Raw genomic sequence first — 20,851 nt, forward strand, 5'->3', positions numbered from 1 at the left:
CTTTAATACTGTTTTTATTTTTATTTATTTATTTTTATATTTATTTTTTATTATGAAATTTATTGTCAAATTTGTTTCCATACAACCCCCAGTGCTCATCCCAACAGGTGCCCTCCTTAATGCCCATCACCCACTTTCCCCTCCCTCCCACCCCCCATAAACCCTCAGTTTGTTCTCAGTTTTTAGGAGTCTCTTATGTTTTGGCTCCCTCCCTCTCTAACCATTTTTTTTTCTTCCCCTCACCCATGGTCTTCTGTTAAGTCTCTCAGGATACACCTAGGAGTGAAAACATATGGAATCTGTCCTTCTCTGTATGTAACTTTTCTATAAGCCTCAAATTCTCCCAGGATGTTGCATTATTATTTACATATTCACATTATTCTTATAATATCCCTTTATGATGTGGGCACTATAATGATGGCCATTTACAGTTGAAGAAACTGAGGCAGAGAGAAGTGAAATAGTTTGCCCATGGTCACCTCTCACAATCTGCATAACAGAGTAGGAATGATCGGTGGGTTGTGATTTCAATAGGATGTGATAATGAACTCTTATGGAACCCCTCCTTTTGTGTAAGGCACCTCCCTACACACTGTGTCAACAGAGAATACCAGGAGGTCTCGGTCCTAAAGCTCATTACAAGCAGGGGGTAAGGGCAGAATCGGGGGACAGGAACCTAGCCCCCGATTCAGGAGCTCCTACTCTTAACCATTACACTGGACAAATCTGGGGGAAATCATGTGGGATTCACAGAGGAAGTGCAGAGGTAAGGAAGATCTGGTTGGGAGTTTAGGGACAACTGGCTTCATGGGTAGGGCCTTTGATCAGAGTCTTGAATGGGTCTTGGGGTTCAGCCACGCCTGTCAGCTGCTCCCTTTCCCTTCCTCCGGCCAGTCCTGAGAGGCAGATCGTACTTGTATACACTTGGCTCTTCTGTTCAGCGCTTCATGAAAGACGGGATCTCATAGTACGCAGGGCACAGGCTTCGGGGTCAAGCGGCCTGGGAATCAGAATTCCTTTGCCTTCTCGTCAACCGTTTGATCCTGAGCTGGTTCCTTAGCCTCTCTGAGCTTCAGGAAAACAAGGGTAACAGCGACCACCTGACCTGCGGTTGTGAGGGCTGACCTGGAGAGAAAATGCATACAACGCTGGGGGTGAGGCTGGGTGCCGGGGAAGGGCTCGGTAAGTGGTGGTCGCCTCTGGGTTTCACTCCTTTGTCTCATACAAGGCTTACGTGGTGAGTCCTTGGCTGCATTGCTAAACATTTCTTGGGGAGGCAACCTCATGGAAAGGAAAGAACATGGACTTTGGGGGCTGTGCTACTGACCTGTTGGGTGACCTCAGTCCCTTGTTTAACCTTTCTAGGCCTCAACTTTTCACTGTCAACTAGTATCCGTACCATGGGATGGTGGTGACGGTCTTGAGATGGGGTGTGAAGTTGGCCCGCGGGCGTGTTTCACTGATGTCAGCTCTGATCACTGGGTCTTGCGTTTTTCTCCATTTCATTCATATTAGTCTTGACTTGCCCCAAGCTGTTTGCTCTTTGGGGACTGGTCTTCAGTCTTGTGTTTCTCATATCCCTCCCGCCAGCCAAGGCATAATAGTTTCTCATTAAATGAGTCGGCCTGCATCCGGGGCAGGCTTCCTCTGCATTGAAGAGGGTGCAGCAGCCTTGTTCTATGCCATCCTGTGGAGCTCACGGAGGTGCCCTTGGGCTGGTGGAGCAGGAAGGGACCAACTTGTGAAATGGCCACCAAACATTTTATTTGCTTTACTAATAGGCGTCAGTGTCTCAGACAGCTGTGAGGGAGTGGGAGGGGAGGGCGGAGAGAAGGCGGGGAGCCTTGGGAAAGGCACGTCCGAGAGCCGTCTCGGGCCGCTAAATCAGCTGAGGGAGCCCATCCTGGGCTGAGTCGACCCTGCTTCTGAAGATCCGCCCGCTGACGTTCCCCCGCTGGCCGTGTTCGTCCTCGGTCTCGTCTTCGCTCGACTTGCGCCGGGCGTTCTGGTAGAGCACAGCACACATGCCTGTGAGCCAGGCAGCCACCGTGCCCGCCGAGAAGATGCAGAAGCCGATGAGCAGCAGGAAGAGGTAGTCCTGGCGGTCCAGGTGCGTGATGCACATGTAGCGGAGCGGGTTCCCCACCTGCGTGATGGGCCACCCCGCCAGCTCCGTGGGCTCCGTGCACGTGGCATTTTGATCATCTATGAGGAAAAACACAGCAGGCACAGAGCTGAAACCGCAGAACCTCCAGGGTCCTAAGTCCAAAGGGGACCCGGAGAGGCCTTGCGGACCCGGGCTACTCAAAGCGTGGTCTGCGGGCCAGCAGCACGGGCTGGACCTCGTTAGAAACGCAGGACCTCAGGCACCACAACAAACCTCCCGAGGCAGGATGCAGGTGTGAACGAGACCCCCAGGTGGTATGTGGGCACAGCAAGGTTTGACAAGTACCGCACCAGCCCTGCTTCTTGTCCCCACCCCCTGCTTCCGGGTCCGCTGCGTTCAGTGGCCTCCTGGGAATGCGCTTGGCTCCTTCAGGATGCTCAAGGGACGAGAAACCACAACAGGGGCTGAAAGATCCCCCTGGAGTGTTGACCCCCCACCGACATCCGTCACCTCCCTCCCGCCTCCCACCTTTCCAGCCACCTTGTCCCTTTTCCCCGGGCCTGACTGAGTCCTGCCAGGGACCACTGAGGCATCACACCCGGCTCAACTCTCCGGAGGGACAAGATTCCCCAGAAATGCCTCCCGTGTGTCCTCTGCGCAAGACGTCGGGGTGCGGGGAGCTCAGGGGAGAGGATAGCCAGGAGGAGGAGCGGCTCTGCTTCTCCATGGTGAGGTCGACGTCACTGGCTCATCACGTGATCCACATGAGTCTTCGGTCCTTTTTAGCAGCCGACTCAGCTGCCTGGCTACTTCTCTGAGCCCCTCCCCGTGTCAAGCGTCGTGGACTTGAGTATATGACAGAAAGCAAACTGGGCCCTGGATCCAGACAGACCAGACCAGGGTTCAGACCCAGACTGTCACTTACTAAGTTTGTGAACTTCGGCAGGATGTCCATTTCCCTCTCTGAGTCCCATTTCCTCACCTTACACGGGCCGGGCCACGGATGCTACCTTCTCTCAGGGTAGTCGAGAGGATTTCATTGCCGTAGGCGGGAAGGCAGGCCTGGTGCTCAGTAGTTGCACAGAAAACTGAGAGCTCTGCCCTCAGCCCTGCATTTTCCCAGCTCCACATGCTCCTCCGTGCTGAGGCAGAGGGGTGTGTGTGTGTGTGTGTGTGTGTGTGTGCGCGCGCGTGTGCGCATGCGTGCCAGGGGACTATATCCAGCAGGCATCACATAAATGCCCTCCAACGCAGGGTGAGACCAGGGCTTGAGATAATCATGCCCCCAATTATAATAGCAGCTACTATGTGCCAAGCTCAGACTACATGCTAAGTGGTATACAAAGGTCTTGTTTAATTCTTACAGCAGCTTTGACGCACACAGTGCTATCATTCTTGTTTCGCACATAAGGAAACCGAGACTCAGAGACGTTTCTAGATAACCTGAAGGATCCAGGCAGGAGACAAGACACAGAAAACACAGACCGAGTTCTCTAAGCTCATTTGTAGACGTGGGAGACACAAGCCTGCTCGTGTGGAGAGATGCTTCTCCTAAACTTTAGGGCAGAAGCTCCCGGATGGGTGAAGGCATTCCGATCCTTGGGTGACCAAGGAAGTTAGGGAAATTGGGTTTGGACTGGAGCTATAGTAGCAGAGGAATTAGAGAAAGGGGTTACAGAAGTGAGCCAAGTGGCAAGGAGGCTGTTGGGCCTGGGTGGCCGGAAAGAGCTGACCAGGCTGGGCGCCCTCAAAGTCCGCCGAACACCCATCCCCTGGGTGTCCGCTGAACACCCATCCCCTGCGCCTTGCTTCTGCCCCAGTACGCCTGCAGTGAGGGTTGTTACTTTCAGGAAGATGGCCTGAAAGCTGTGATGTGGTCGAGGACTGGCTCTTGGTGGAACCTGTAGACACAGGAAGGGAAGCCATGGGCTGTCACCTCCGCTATGTGCAAAGATTATGGAGGGAAGCAGAGGAAGAGGCCCTTTGGGCGACCCTGCCCTGCCCGGGGGAGAGCTCTCAGGAGAGGAAAATGGGCTGGGGCCCTGGGATCCATGACAACTGCTGTCAAGGGGCAGGACCACAGTCATGCCTGGAGGCCTCTCTCCAGTCAGCCTGGCTTAGCGATTTGCTCAGGAGGCCCCAGAGTGGGGGCGGTGGGCAGCTGGGGGCTTCTGGCCAGGCTTCGGGAATTCTATCAAGAGAGGGCTTGGGGCATCTCTCCAAACTGCCAGAGACCCGACATGGGACTATACAGAGAAAGATGTATTGGAGGAAGGAAAATGTGAGATTCTGTGGGTCCGGGTGTGTCTGGGGAGGGGGGTTATCTCATTCTATTTTAAGAAGATTCAGCTTTCAAATTGGGGCTTGGATGGCAGAGAGGAGACTAAACACGAAACACCGTTTCCCCATTTTGGAGCGTTACCTTGAAAGGGGCAATTAGCAGTGATTTTAAGGCTTTGTTAGGTTGCTCTTAAGTGCGGGATGTGGGTGGCTCTGCGGGGAGGGAGGTCTGGGTTTTTCTGCTGGTGTATTCTCTCCCCCTCCCCGCTCCCCAGTCACTGCCAAGGTGGGAGCCTTCCTACCTCCCAGCAGGTCCCCCTAAATCCACTTTCCCCCATTTTCCCCATTTCCCAGCTCTGGACCAGACTTCCCTTCCTCAAGCACAGCTCTGTCGTGGCACACTGGCTCGAACCCTCCTCTAACTCCCCTGTGGGCCTGGGAATAACATCCAGACCACCTGGCCTGGCGTTCAGAGCCCTCAGCATCTGCCCCCTTCTATCTCGCCCTCCTTTGGCACTCCAGTGCCCCTCCCTTTGCTCCAGTCAAATTAAACTATTAATTCCTTGATTACATCTTACCCCTGTTGTAGTGAGCTTTGTTCCACCACTCTTTCTGTATCAAATGCCTCCTCCTGCAATTTTTGCATGATCAAGTCCTTCCTATCCTTCAAAGTCTGGTGTGAATGCATCTGCTCTCAGGGTGCTCCCACAGCCCCCTCGTCCTCATAGCTCAGACTACATGTGATTGTCCCCCTTCCTGAACCATCCATAGCATTCTCACTGTGCCTATCACATTGCCTCTGGCCGGGGGGTGGTGGTGGGGTACTTGCCAGAGGAGGAGTGTATCTTTTCTCCCCCACCAGGCAGACAAAACTCTTGAAGGCATAATCCATATCTTCTCATTCTTGTTCTTGTTAAGAAGACATTATCATTTATTGAAAGAAACACTTATTTTGGGGGGATTTTCTAGTTTGTATTTTCATTGTTGAATCCTACTTGAATTCTGTGGGCAGAGACATACTCTGTATGATTTCAGTCCTTTGAAATTTATTGAGAATTTGCTCGATAAAGCCAATTTTAGTAAATTTTGCATGTGCCCCCCAAAAGATGTGTATTCTGTCTTTGCTGAGTACGTTGTTCTGTGAATACCAACTAGGATGTGATTTTGTACAGGTCTTCTGTATCTGTATTGGCTTGTCATTTATATCTTTACTGGCTTTTTATCGATAAAAACGATTGTCTCTTGGTTACTATGAGTTCATTAATTGTCTATTAGTTACCGCGAGAAGGATGTTAAAGTCATCGGTTTTGGCTGGGTATTTACCTACTTCTTCATATCGTTCTGTCATGATTTGCTTTACGTATATTGAAGGTATGTTATTAGATGTGTAGAAACTTCTGTTACCTCTTTCTTGCCTCACTGAACATTATCTCTCCTTATTTCTAGCAGTGCTTCTTGCCTTAAAGTCTACTGTCGTTGACATTAGCATGGCTCTATTGAATTTCTTTTGGTTAGTGTTTGCATTGTTTATCTTTTTCCGTCCATTTACTTTTATCTACATTCCTATGTTTAAGATACATTTTTGTAAGCAGCATATAACTGAGTTTTGTTTTCTATCCAATCTAACAAACTTTGTATTGTAATTATTCCGTTAATATTTAATGTTGGACTGATATATTTGTTTTCAATTTGTCCCACATACTTTATCTCTTTCTCTCTACCTTGTTGCTTTTTATTTTATTGCTTCGTGTCCTTTTTGCTAGCTTGATAGTCATACATTGTTTTTCTATTCTGGCCTAATGACATTAGAGATTATAGGCCCATCTACTGATCTTGGAGTGCCTGATATATGCTGGGCACCATAGAATGTGCTTTTCAAAGTTAAATTCTACTCTGACCACTCCACCAGGTAGTTTTAATCATTCCCATGCTACAGAATGAATAAATTGTTTGTCAATTATTCCCTCTCTGGCTTTCTTGATTTCCTTTCCTCTGACAAAGAGCTACCAAGTACTGTTGTATATGCTGTGCACTGCACAATTCTGGAGCCTTCATTCATATTGGAAACAGGTTACTAGACCCCACGTCATCCTTCTGTCAGCTTCACTTCATGGGCGCAGGGCATTTGTCCCAGTTAGAGCACCCAGGTATGATTACAGGCGTCATTGGTGTTTAAACCCTTCCTGCAAATAGTTCCTAAGGAAATGTAAACTCCCCCCTTGTTTATTGCCACACATAGCGTGTTACTCACAGGCAGAAAACCCGTCTGCCAGAATCATGTGTCTGGAGGAGCAAGAGCTTCTGTGGCTCAGAACCACACCTGTTGGTGCAGGAGCCCAGGAAGCCTCTGTCTCAGAAAACTGGTTTGAACCCAGTGGTTGTAAGGCAAACTGTTCCTTTCTTGGCCTGCAGGGACCACAGTTCTGACCACAGTGCTGCTGCAGGTTCCCAGGCCTGAGTCTCCAGAGGAGCCAAGTGCAGGCTCGGAGCGCCCCCCGCCCCCACCCCCGACCCCATGCTGGTGTGCGTGTTCGGGAACCATCTGGGCTGAGTGGAGCCTCCACGCCGTGGCAACGTACGATGAAGGATGGAATTTGGAGACTCCCTCCTCCACTAAACTGTGTTTGCTATCGCCCTCAGGGTGCAGCACCGGTTTCTAACAGCTTTAGCATTTTGGTCGTAAGACTTCCACCTTGAACCCCGAGAAAAGACCTGCTTCCCCCATTTCTCCTTTTTAGGCCCTAGCTTGCCGATCATCACTAGATGTATAGTTGGCCTTATTTTTTTCTCCAGCTAATTATGCATTTGTCAAGGAAGTGGATTTACCTCCTACTCCTTCGTCTGCCTCCACCCGCCAGATTATGAACTCCATGAAGACATGGGAGTTTTGTCTGTGTGGTTCACTGTTGTTCCCTCAACACCTAGAACCGTGCTTAACCCACGCTAGAGCTCAAAGCAGGATTGTTGAATGAACAAAATGCTATTTGTTATTAATACCCCTCGGGGCCAGGGTCATTGACATAGTGCTCAGCCAGAGGAAAGGGAGCCTGGGGAGAAAGAACACCATACGTGGGTCAGCTAATCCTTGCCACCTTGGATTACTCGACACTAGACGAATACAAATCCCTGCTTCCCTTGCGAGAATTTGGGGAGGATTCAGTGAGCCATGGGGCGTGAAGTCCTGGGGGAGTCAGGAACAGGTGGTCTCCGGGACCAAATGGAGGGCTAAGCCTTGAACTGGGAAGCGACACTCTTCTGTCCTCAGCGACTGCAGAGAAGGAAGTGAGGGCAAGTGCAGATGGAGACAAGTGAGGGTGCAGGTGTCGTGGGCGTGCCATCAAAAGGTGCTTCTCACTACTCCCTCATTAGCGTTAGAGAACTGAGGGCAGAGGCCCTCTTTGTTCACTTTGGGTCCCTGGTACCTGCTCAATAAATGTCTGTTGGATGCGTACAGGAGAGAATGGTGGGCTCTTGGTCTGATCTCACACAACAGTCCTTAATCGCTCCTGTCTTTGGCCTCACTCTTTAGGACCAGTTCCCGACTGGAATTTGAAAGGACCGCTGTTACATTCTGCTGTACTATGGGTGCCCAGAGGAAATGACTCCCTAGAGGGGAGCCTAGATTGGACCATCTAGCAGCCCAACAACACCAGAGCCAGCCAGCCAGCCAGCCAGCCAGGCCCCCTTCTCAGACTCGCATGTGCGGTCCTTTGGGCATTGGCTTCACCTTTGCTCCCTAGAGCTCTTTTTTTCTCATCACCTAGCCGTCTTCTCTAGCCCGGGCTCGGCCAACTCCAACCCGTGGGCCAAATTCAACCTGCTGCCTAGTTTTGTAAGTACATTTTTATCGGAACACAGCCATGCCCACTCATTTACGTATTTTCTGTGATGGCTTTCAGGTAACAGATGGCAAAATCGAGTAGTTGCATCAGAGGTCCACAGAGCCTAAAACATTTCCTCTCTGGCTGTTTATAGAAAGCAGTGCTGACTCCTGGTCTAAACCATCCCTGGCATTGTGAAACCTTAAAGATTTAGAGGATTTGGGCTTGGGCACTACAGTTCTTATCTGATACATTTTTTCCCCCCTTGGATAAAGAGTCCATACTTTGGTAAAGGTTAAAAGTGAATCATAGACTCTTGGAACATTACAGAAAAGACCTTCAAGTCCAGCAAGTTCAACTCGATTATTCCTGTGCTCTAGAGGTGCTCTAGGCTACAGGACTAGTCTTTTGCATAAGGGGTTGTATATGGACATGTGTTAGGGGTAGAAAGACCCCCTTGCCTCAAAATACCATCTTATGTACTTGTGAGTACATGGGATTCCGTCAGCAGGAGATATAACCTTCCATTCTGCTGACAGAATAAGGCTTGAAGGGTATCGTCTTCTGAAAAAGAAGGTAACGACTTAACGCCCTACGCTGGGAGAAACCGGCCACCTTTCTGAGTAAGGTTTTGATGGGAGAGGGGAGCCAGCTGCATGGCCGGGCTGGGGGATGGTAACAGTTGGTTCTTGGAGGCTAAAGGCAAATTCTAGTTTCTTCTTAGTTTGCTCTAGAGCTGGGCCTGCTTAATAACTACCCATCTGCCCAGAAAAATCCAGGTAGCAGACGGCTATCCTGATGGAGAGAGGCAATTTAGAAAAGTTCAGTAGCAGAAGGGCACCACTGATCACCAGTCGCCCAGGCAGAAACTTGGGACCCCTCCTTGCTTCCTCCCTCGCATCACGAGCCACATCTCAAACCACGAGCCATTCCTGTTAGTGTTCGAAACCCTTTCGTGATATCCTGTCACACTTAATTTTTTTTTTTTGTTTATTTATTTTTGAGAGAGACAGAGACAGAATGCGAGTGGGTTGGGGCAGAGAGAGAGGGAGGCACAGAATCTGAAGCAGGCTGTAGGCTCCGAGCTGTCAGCACAGAGCCTGACGCGGGGCTCGAACTCACGAGCTGTGAGATCATGACCTGAGCCGCAGTTGGCCGTTTAACCGACTGAACCACCCAGGCGCCCCTGATATCCTGTCACACTTAGAACAAAATCAGAAGCCTGTCATTGGCCTAGCGGTCCTACCTGGTCTGGCCTCTATTTTTCTGTCTCCTTCCTCCACCTGCCTCTACCGTACTCGCCTTCTAATACATTGAGCTCATTCTACCCCAAGGCCTTTGCATTTGCTCTCTGCCCTCTGCCTAGAAAGCCCCCCTCCACCACGTCTTATGTCCACAGCTTGTCCCCTTACTTCCTTCAATTCTCGGCTCAAATGTCACCTCGTTAGTAACCACCCAGTGTAAAGTATCTGCCTTGTCCTCAATCCCAGGCTCGCTTTCTCCCTTCCCTGCCTGCATTTGCTTCTGTAGCACTTACCATCACTTGGCATTAGGTCATATATTTATTTGCTTATTTACTCCCCTCCTGATAGAGTGGAAACTTCACGCGAGTGTGTCTGTTTCTGTTCAGAGCTGTGTGCCCAGTGCCTGGCCCAGGACCTGGCACCTAATAGGTGCCCAGAAACTAATAGTGGAATGAGTGCCCTCAGGTGCCAGGCTGGGCTCCTTACCCCTGTGTGAATGTCAGATAGAGTCAACAAGGCCTGCACCTCACCTCAGCCACACGCTCTGGCCAAGCATCGTAGCCGTTGGAAGAAAATACTGAAAATTGCAAGACTCTGTTAGCGTGATTATAATTCTTGTCTGAACTATATTTTAATCGGATGCATTAGCTATTCCTTTATTTGGGTTGAGGGGAAGGCCAAATCTACCACTGTTCTGATAAAAGAGAAAATCCCTGTATATAGGCTAAGCATTAGGTTTCTTTCTCTCTTTTTTCACATAATGCTGCCATTTTGAAAGCTTTAAAACACCCTCCTCCAACCCAAAAGCCCTGGGGCCCCCCCTGAGTGGGACTCCCCGTGGACAGTGCACCCCAGCAGGAAGAGTGCCAAGTCACAGCAGTACTTACCTGTCTCAGTAAACCCACACTGCTTTCCCCCCCTCCATGTCCCCTGTGGTATTCGCAGTCGCCACCAGGGATTGTAATAGCAGTGACAATAGCTAACGTTAGTTGAGCACTTACTGTGTACACTTCTAAAATCTTCCCGTGGGCGATTTCATTGAGTTAGCACAACGACCCCAGAACTAGGAACTAATTGATCTCCAGTTTTCAGATGAGGAGCCTGCTTCTCCTGGAGACTGTGGCCCAGCCGGTAAGTGCCAGAGGCAGGATTAAAAACCAGGTCGTTTGAATCCAGAGCCCACCTTGGTTTTGCTTGTTCAACGGGAGCATGATCATCTCAAGAACAAAGGGCCATTTTGGGATCACCTAACTGGGTTGATGGTACAGAAGCATCACAGAACACATCACGGGAACCTGTGCACTTTTCTAGATACAGAGTTGTCCTTTGTCTTTTATTTCACTGAAAGAAAAGTAGGGACACTTGGGTGGGCCCCTCGATTCCGTTTGCCGCACATCCTGACACTTACCCATGTGTGCTTACCCTCGCTTCCTTCTCTGCGGTCCCAGGGGAGGGGAGTTTCCCTGTTCAAGGCTTACCCTCCATTTGGCTCTGGAGTCTGTTCACTCCTGCCTCCTTGGGGCTTTACCCCATTGCTTATTCCCCCATCCCATGTCTTTGTCCTGCATTGACTCCTCAGCAGCAGATAAAACACATGCATGGACCTCTTTGCTCCTAAGAAAGAAATACCCCCTTTACATCATTCTCGGCCGTCTGTCTCCTTTAGTCCATAGCCAAGCTTCCTAGAAGGGTTTACAATTTTTTTTGTTCAAGAAAGCTCTACGCCCAACGTGGGACTTGAACATGTGACCCCGAGATTAAGAGTTGCATGCTCCGCCAGCTGAGCCAGCCAGGCGCCCCAAGCTTACCTTTTTTCTGCACCCTTTTTCTTCCTTGCTGTTCATTCGTATCCCACTGTGCTCTGGTGTCCACACCCATGATGCCACTGGAAGGTCCAAGACGTCAGGGACCTCTTGGTAGCTAAATCTGATGGAACTTTCTCAACCCTTACTTGACTTGCTTCCACTCTCTGAAACTCTTCTTCTCTTGGCGTCCATGAGTATACTCTTCTCTGATTTCCTTTCTCTTCCCTGGCTTCTCCCACCTGGAGTACTTCATGGGTGCCTCTTCTTCACCCTTCTCTCTGTTGGGATTCCCCAAAGTTTCTGTCCTTGCTCTATTACCCCTTACTTTTTTGCTGGCTCATCTCATCCTTCATTTAGTTTCATTGGTCACCAGGGAGCTGATGATTCTCAAATATATGCTCTATTCTCTATTCTGGATTTCAGGTCAGAACATCCAAAGACCTACTGGTTGACAGGGGCCCTCCCACTCAACATGCTCATGGTGGGATATGGTTCTGCCCTAGGCTCCTCACTGCCCCTCCTCTAAGAGTGTCCGTCTCAGGGAAGCCCCCAAAGCGGGCTGAGCCAATTCTTGTCTGTTATTTTCCACATCTCGCTTATTCATTGATTTTTCTCAATGAATATTTATTGAGCCCTTCTCTGTGTCAGGCCTTGAGCTAGTTTCTGAAGATTCAGACATGTTCCTTGCTCTCATAGACCTTACTGCCAGAGAAGACACATGTTAAATATACAAATCTATTAATTACGTAGAACTGTGCCAGAAGTCATGAAGGGCGTACAAGGAACCTTGGGAGGGTCAAGTTCAGTCCTGTGTCCTACTGCTTCTATCTTCTAAATGGTTCCTTCTGACCTATTTAGACTTCTTCATCCCCATTGCTGCCATAGACCACCTTCCTCTTACCTGGGTGCCTACAGGAGCCTCCTAGCCCTGCACCCAGGCTCGCCTGCCTCCTAGGGCTTCTCAGGATGCACTGCCTGTTCCCTGGAAATTCCTTTAAAGGCCCTTCATGAGTGGATCCCTGTTTCTCTTTCTAGCCACATCCACATTCTGCAGATTACCTCCGGGCTGGAGAGCTCTTCTCTTCTAGAGATAAGGAAACTGAGGTTGGCTGCTTTGGCTAGTCTTGCACTACTGCCTTCCAGAGGCCTGGCTGGTGTTGGGTGACCAGAGGTCTGGCATTGCTGAGCATGAAGGGACTTTGGGTCATCTCCTTTCAGGGGTCTCGAGTGAGCCGAATTCAAGAGTGTGTGAGAATCATTCAGCCTCCTTCCTAGACCACACGTGCTTGCCACCCCATCTCTTCTTGGCCTTTTTGGGAGGTTTAGGGATCACTGACCCAGATGCCCCCCTCCCAGCCCCCTCATTTCCCTCATGAGGCTGCACCTCTGGCTCTCAGCAGGGTGAGAAGGGAGGAGAGACGGGCTGGAGGAGAAGTTGATGGCCTTGGAAATGTCTGCTGCCCAGCTGTTCCCTTTTTGGGCGTCTGGTCTTTGCAGCAATTTCTCTGATGGAGGAGATGGGTTAGCATTAATGGTGGAAGAGTATGAGGACCTGAATTCATTCTGGAAATCTAAGTCTTGGCACAGCTGTAGATGACTTTGTACTTGGTGGCTTGAAATGGGGCCATTATCCTATTACAGCAGCCTTGAATACAAGATGAAGTAGCCTTGGAATGAAACTAAGATGTTCTCTGCTCAAAACGCCCTCGAGATGATGTGGACTTGAAATAGCACATGACCCAGCCCATCTGTTCCCTGCAGATGTCTCTGAGTGGCTTGGTCCCCCTTCCTCTACAGCACTCTTGCCCAGACTCCTCTTTGATTTGTAGGCCCCACCACCGGGTCACCCAGGACTGCTTAAGGACTACAACTTAAGAGCTGACACAGAGGGACACTCTGTCCCCAAACTACTCCCACTTCTACCCCTGGTAGTCTGTTGCTTTCTGAATTCTCACTGTTTCTGGTTGTTTTCTGTCACACTGCAAATGCCCCTTGAGGGAAACACGTCAAAACATTATTAGCCATTAACATCTCAGTGCAAATCAATTTATTCACCAGTGGGGGTAACCGCTGTAGACCTAGAACACAAGCCATTGTCATAGGGTTTCTCAAAATATGGCCTAAGGATTTGTACTGTGCAAAACTAGAATCTCTGTACGTGGGGCCTGAGGTTCTTATGTTCACTGGAGTTTGAGAACCACTGGTTGAGCAGGCCAAGCCTGGGAGGACAGTCGAGGGCAAGGCATTGTTTTAGTCAAGTAGACGGTGCTTAAGACAGGAGGTGGGACAGCGCAGGAGTTCAAGGCTGCCTGCTTACTACTTACATGCACGTCCTAATTATGTGACTGTAGCCTACATCTCCAGGAATGGCTCCACCTCAGCACTGATCCATCACATTGCCCATCTGGCACCCTGTCTGCTCATCACCGCTTTCCTGCATTCAAGTGCACCTTATCTTTCTATTTAGCTCCATCGACTACCCATTCGAAGGGGCTTTAGAGAGTATCTAATCCTACTCTCTTTTTATTTCAAAGACAAGTGAGTCTCAGAGGGAGAGTGACTTGCCCCAAATCATACAGTGGCATCACAGGGACCAGGTCAGGACTTTCTGGCTTTCAGTTGCATCTTCTCTCTCTTATATCCCAAGATTGTCTTATTACAGACAGGAATTATGGCGTCATTCTCTGTGATGAAAGCCGTCATTACAATACAATGTTGGACATATACTGAACATACAGCGAATGTTTCAGAGTGGAGTGGACTGTGATGTGTCTCAGAGTAAGGAGGTATCATGGCATGGGGGAAAACACTGAATCTGGTTGTCAGGAGATCTCCATGCCAGGCTTGGCTGTACAGTCACTTACCTGTGAGGAAGCTAGATTCTAAAGTTCCAGCTTTGGCATCTTTTATTAAAAGGCTGCTCTGACCAATATGGTGGCCAACGGCCATTCATGTGGCTACTTACAAGATGTAAAATGACGTAAAATTAAAAATTCAGTTCCTCCATTGCAATAGCCTAATTTCAAGAACTCAATAGCCACATGTGGCTAGTGGCTACTGTATTGGACAACACAGATATGACCATTTCTACTGCTGCAGGGACTTTTATTGGACAGTGCCAGACCAAGCTTTGGGAGAAGAGGGGATGGAGGTCAGGTTCCTTATGTCCGGGAGCTTAGAATTGCATGAGTTTTTGAGAGCATCTTCAGAGGCATTCGACCCTGTCCTAGTAGACAGCTCTATCCTGGGAAGAGCTCAATTGTCAGTCTCACCTTCAAATGGTATTAATGACTGGAAAATTACAGTTCCAGCCAGGAATTAGTCCTCCTCTCTACTGACCTAGGCCAAAAAGAAAATGGAATCTGTGGGTCTGTTTACCTCTGCATTGATCAGAGCATCCTGGAAACCAGCACATTACAACCCACCTCCATTTCTGCTGTGACTTTCATGTTTGTAAAGTGAGTATGTGAACTCTTTGAGGACTTAATAGTCTTTAGTGCATCTGGTGAGTATATCATTAGAGGGCTTCTTTTGATGAAGACCTTTTGATAATAGAATAGAACCTCTTGCCAATATGGGAAAGTTTTGATTGATGATGAAATAGGTGAATGAAACATTTAACCTTCTCTACAGCTCCTTTGTGGGGGTGGGTTTAGCCAAGGTGGGCCATAGGGAAAGGACATATTACTGCCTTTATATTTTTTGTTTTAAGATCTCCTCATTTCTTTGCTGGACCTTGGCTTCCTTCATGGTTCCCCACTGCTGCAGAACGAATCTTGGCTAATTGTATTTCTCAAGAATTCACTTCTGCCTCTAAGAGCTGATAAAGGCTTGGGGACACCAGTATTATTCAGCCCTAAAGTTCATATATTTTTGCAGGGTCCTCTTCAAGATTGGGGTACTTTTGGGGATCTAAAAGGGTAAATCTCTAATGGTTAATTTTAACTCAATGGTAGGCACTGGATGGGAGCCAAGGTATCACTTAGTCCTCTTCCGATAACAAAATCATACCATGTGGGTGACTTCTTGCTTTCAAGGCCATGTCTACCCCACAGTTGGACCTCCTTGCCCTCAGCTCTTGAAAGATCTCTGCATGTCCACACCTGTTTCTGGAAGTGGGGCTTGTCTTAGATAGAAGTTCAGTTCCAGACTCAGGTGTCTCAGAAAGAACCACTTGGCTACTACTGGCCCAGCGCTGAGTCTTATGGTCCAGGCTGAGAACAAGCCTTGATTTAGGCTTCTGGTTTTGTTCCCTGGGGTCTGAACTCCTGTGTTCATAACTCGTCTAATACCTAGCTCCCCCTAAGATCCCTGCTATCCCATTTTCCAAGGGATTAGAGTCCTGGGACCTGCTGCCCACCTCCCCACATCCTATCTATATCCCCACATGCATCCCTATAGTCCTGTCTCCTGGACACTGTCCTCTTGTTCCATGTGTGCTGAGCCTTCCTGAAGTCCACTGCTTATCCTGGGGTCACCTAACTGATGTCTGTACTCTCTTAAGTACCCTATACCTTTCCCACGCCTGCCAACCATTCACTTATTGAATGTTTTTTGTGTGCAAGACTTAATGCTAATGGCAGTTTGTAAATGTTCTCATCTCCACAGCCTACATAGGTTGGTTCTATTCTTATACCTGTCTGAAAGATGAAGTTGAAGTTCAGAGAGGTTAAGTAACTTCTCTGATATCCTATAAATAGCAAGTGGCAAGGCTAGAATTATAATCCATGTCTGTTTTTAACAGGAGCTCCCCTGCCCGCATGGTGTCTGGCCTTCCCCATCTGCAACTGAGGCTTTCCCAAGTGCCTGCTCTGCCCAGTAGGCACATGGTATTCTCTTTTGTCCTGCCCTGTCTGGACAGTGGGGTTAGTTCTGCTGTACCTGACTGGACCATGGGACATATATGGTGCAGATGACCACAGTCACACGAGTCTACACACACAGCTCCAGGCTTCTTGGGTGTTCCCTCCATGAACACTTTATGGCACCTAGTAGGACTCAATAAATATTTAAATGGATGAATATATGACTGAGTGGTGGTAGCATGGAAGTTCCTTTCTTCACTTCTTGCTTTTCAAGGGTTCTACATTTTGTCATTCTTCTGTCATGCTGACCTTAATTCTGTACCATAGGTAAAATCGCCCAATACTAATGTTCAGTATCTTCCTGGGTCTAAAATGAAACCCATCTTTAGTTTGGATTCTTTTCTACAAATAACCAAGTTACTCAGCTCACTTCATAGAGAATCTTCTTATATCCTGCAGTGTGGGTACATGGGGAGAGATGATTACACTCCATTGTAGAACATGCCCAAGGTCACCTGTTGATAGCAAATGTGGTATAATAGGAAGCTTGAGCATTCGCCATGAGTATTTGTCAATAGTGAAGATATTTCTACTTGAGACATGAATCGTACGAGAGTCACTTGAAATAAGTTATCTTCCATTATGTCGAGGTCTGGCTAAAGGGCAAGAGAAGCATCTTCTGAATTCTACCATGTGTGTATGCTCGGTTTCATGTGTATGTGGGTGCCTTCTCAAGTGTGGCTGTGTATCTGCACATCGGTATATGTATGTGTGTTGTATATATGTAATATGTGGGTGATTGTGTAAGTGAGTAGGTGTATATTTATGTTTGCATGTATGGTATGTGTGTGTGGGCACATCTTTGTGCTTGTATGTATGTGGGTATACGTGTGTGTGTTTGCACATGGGTTTATGTGTTTGTCACGGGGTGTATGTACGTGTATGTGTGGGAAGGGAGAACCAGACTGAGATGCAAAGGTAAGCAAGGTTAGGCTCCTTCTTTGGGAGTTTGGGTAGGTTGTGGTGAACTTGGGTTTGCAAGAACACAGGCATATGATGAGTTTACCATGGCTAGAACTCACTATCCAGTGGAAATGATCTTGGATGAATTCATGTGTGGTCATATCGGAAATAAAGCTGTAATTTAGATGCTGTGGCCAGATGCATATAACATATGGATCATAGTTATGTAATATGGGGATTTAAGATATAGTAGTCTCATGAAAAAAGACCTGACTCAGGAGGTTCAAATCATTTTTGGGGGGCCATTTAGTAGCTGTGTGATTTTGGGCCAGTCTATTTTCTTATCCATATGATAGGGTTAAAAGTGCCAATCCTAGGGGCGCCTGGGTGGCTCAGTAGGTTGAGTGGCCGACTTAGGCTCAGGTCGTGATCTCACAGCTTGTGAGTTCGAGCCCTGTGTCAGGCTCTGTGCTGACATCTCGGAGGTTCCTCCCTCTCTTTCTGCCCCAACCCACTCACATTCTCTCTCTGTCTCTGTCTCTGTCAAAAATAAATAAATATTTAAAAAGTTTTATTAAAAAAATTACCAATCCTAGCCTCTTCCATAGGCCTAGGGCACAAAATTTAAGGGTTGGTTTGACACTCAAAGTAAAGAAGCATGTGTGAAAAGCTCTAACAGCTGCAAATCTCTCTACAAAGATAAATTGTTCTCTGTCTGGCCTTGGGCTCATTAGTGTTTTTAAGAGATAATAATTGTTAGCCAGGGCAACGAGACCACAGTTCTGCATGAAGTGGCCTGGGTGGGCTCCTCTAGGCCACCAAACAGCAGAGGGAGATGAGCAGATTAGTAGTTGTTGGGGGGAGTGTCTTGGGGGGGCGGGGCTCACAAAAGACAGACTGTTGTTTGTAAAGAGTTTATGAGTTTGACAGGATAGATACCCACTTCTGATGTTTTTGAGAACAGGCAGTGAAACAGATCCAGTCTACAATCCTATTCAATCTCAGAATGAAGTGAGTCAAGGAGTCCAAGGTAGTCAGCCTGAAAATTCCGACAAGAGATAACTCTATAAGCAGAATTTTGATGAAGGGAGATTCGAGGTCAGGTGAAGTGGTAGGTTTAGGGACTGGGGACGAGGCCAAGCTACATCTCCCTTTTCCGCTAGGGTAGGAGGTTCTCCTGGCTATGTGGTGGGCTCTGCTCAAGGAAAATATATATGTGTGATGGGGAGGGGGCAAGAGAAGATGAAGCTTCTTCACAGGCTGGTTACGTGAACACTGACAGGAGAATCCCATTTAAAAGCCACATTTAATGCGCGAGAATGACCAATCACGACCCTCTTCCAGGGAGCTTTCTAGAAAGCACCACAGCACCAATCATTGAGAAAAGTAGAAGACATTCTCTTGGAGAGATCAGGCAACCCACCCGAGATAACTGCTCCTCTATTCTTTTATGATTGGTGGTCTTAAGAATATAGTCTGATGAAATTCTTTCCTTTCGATTTATTCTAACTCAGATGGAAGTGCCCGTCAGCAGGGCTAGGTGTCTAGGGCACAAAATGTGAGGAGCCACCCACTCTTAGTGTCTCCCTCAATTTTGCATTCCAGGAAGCTCACTTGCCTCGCCAGAGTCCAGGCACTGCCCGGAAGACACGTTAAGACCCTCCCACTGGAAGGGAGGCCAGGAGTGCTGCCACCACTCAGCTCCCTCTTTCCCAGATCCCCTTGAAACCTGTCATTTTGGCTAGGGATCTTTCTGGAATATTGCCACCTGGGCAAGACTTCATGGTGGAAGCTTCAGCAGGTGCAGGTGCATGGAAATATTTTCAAGAACAAACACTCAGAGAAGGGAGAAACGACATGGTTTTGATAGGGTTTGAATCCAAAGTCCAATCTTGCCAGATTACATCAGTGGCTCCTGGCTTTCTGTGAGGAATTATCTCACATTCAACTGAAGTTTTGACTTCCTGAGTGAAGGTAGTATTGGTGGAGTGGGATAATTGGAGGATGAGGACTGGACAATAAAGTTACTGAACAGAAGAGGGGCTGAGACACTGGAGGGCCCCAGGGACCATGGCAGAGGGGTGGGGACAGTGGAGAGAGTGGCAGCATCTGGATTGGAAATCTACCAGGTAAGACTCGAGAGTCTGCCTGGGAGATTGGAATCTCCCTGCTGGACACAGTGGGTACTGGTGACCCATTCTTCATGGATTCATGCCATTCTCTCCTTCCTTATTGGGTTAGCATCTTGAAGATGAACCATCAAATGCCTTCTCCTCTCCCTTCTCTCTACTCCCTCTCTCATTGTCTGGGGAGCTCCTGTGCCCCTCCTCCTCTCTCTATTGAACTTTCTCTTCCGTACATTATACTGTTGGATTTTCTACTGCCTATGCATGTCTGAATTTACTTTCGGATCCTGGAAAAATTCAGTCACTGAATCAAACAGATTAAAATAGTCCACCAATGGAATAAAGTGTCCCTGTATTACTTTGCTACTGTGCAGTTATAGAAGTCAGTCATTTCCACACATACCATCTTAGGTTGACATGACAGCTCTGTTTGGAAACATTATTGTTCCCACTTGATGGATCTGGAAACTGAGGCTCAGACAAATTGGCTTTCCCAAGGGCAGCCAACTAGTAAGTGCTCAGCTTGGGGCCAGAACTCAGCTCTTTGGATTCCTACTCCAGAACTTTTTCTACTGACCCTACTGCCTCTCCAGTCAACCCCAGGATGGATCTTGCAGAGCCATAAGAATGTTTTCAATCAGATTAACCCAGACTTTTTCTCCCATCCTGACCATCTTTTGACTACCTTTTCTGTAACTAATTCCTCCTACTCCGTCACATCCGCGTCCCCACACCCAATCAAACCCTCACCTGGATGGTTCAGATGGGACACTATTAAGTAGATGGTGAAGTCCAGGAAAGAACAGTTGCACCTCCATGGGTTTCCGCTCAGATACAGGGTCTGTAGTGTTATGAGGCTATGGAAGGCAGCATGGTCCAAGGTCTGCAAGCCGGTATTTCTGAGGTCCAGGTACCTCAGAGAGCTGGTGTTGGCAAAGGTGTACTTGTTGAGAGATAACAGGTGAGGGTTGTTGGAAATGTTCAGCTGCACCAGGTTGCTGAGCACGGAGAAACTGTATGGGGAGATCAAGGTTAGGTTGTTGGAGCTGAGATCAAGGTAGATGAGTTTGAAGACCCCGATGAAGGTATAATCCATCACCTCGCGAATCAGGTTACTCCGACAGTCCAAGTAAACAAGGTCACTGAGGAGTCCCAGAGTCATCGCTGGCAAAAAAGTGATGCCGTTATCATTCAGGTACAGCCTCCGGGTGTTCAGGGGTACGTCTGGGGGGTATTCGGTTAACCGGATCCCTGTGCAGATCACTTCTTGGGCTTGACACTGACAGTTATTTGGACACTTTGACCCCGATACCAGTCCCATTCCAAAGGAAAAGAGTAACCACCCGGGCCCAGGGCCTGAAGCAAGGGACATAGTAAGAAACCGCAACTACCCTCCTTCCACCTTCCTGCGGGCGCTGTCCCTCTGATCAGAAGGCTGCCGAGGGGCGGGGTGGTGGGGGGGAGGGGCGCTGGAAAGAACTGTAACACTCTAGCTTTGTGCAAAGCAATTTTCCATTACAGGAGAACAGAACAGAAGTTGAAACGCGAGGCCCAATGCCCCGCCGCCCGGCTGGGTGGCTCTGCCGCTTGCTCACTCCCAGGCTGCTGCTGGAAGCTTGCCTGCTTGGCGGCTTTGAAAGGTCTCACCCTTTCCCTGCGTTTGCAAGTGAAGGGGAGCCAGGGGAGAGCCACATGACAAT

At 48.5% G+C, this 20,851-nt stretch overlaps 1 protein-coding gene across 1 annotated transcript; it reads right to left on the minus strand.

Moving 5' to 3' along the window:
• Positions 1-1,742: 1,742 nt before the first annotated feature.
• Positions 1,743-20,826, minus strand: LRRC52 (leucine rich repeat containing 52). Its single transcript, XM_043567953.1, has 2 exons — positions 19,902-20,826; positions 1,743-2,205 (listed from the first exon to the last, which is right to left on the minus strand). Exons 1-2 carry the CDS (start codon positions 20,521-20,523, stop codon positions 1,880-1,882), a joined length of 948 nt encoding a protein of 315 aa, XP_043423888.1. The 5' UTR covers positions 20,524-20,826; the 3' UTR covers positions 1,743-1,879.
• Between the last annotated feature and the right edge of the window lie 25 nt (positions 20,827-20,851).

Source organism: Prionailurus bengalensis, chromosome E4, assembly GCF_016509475.1.
Source record: "Prionailurus bengalensis isolate Pbe53 chromosome E4, Fcat_Pben_1.1_paternal_pri, whole genome shotgun sequence".
NCBI classification, from domain to species: domain Eukaryota; kingdom Metazoa; phylum Chordata; class Mammalia; order Carnivora; family Felidae; genus Prionailurus; species Prionailurus bengalensis.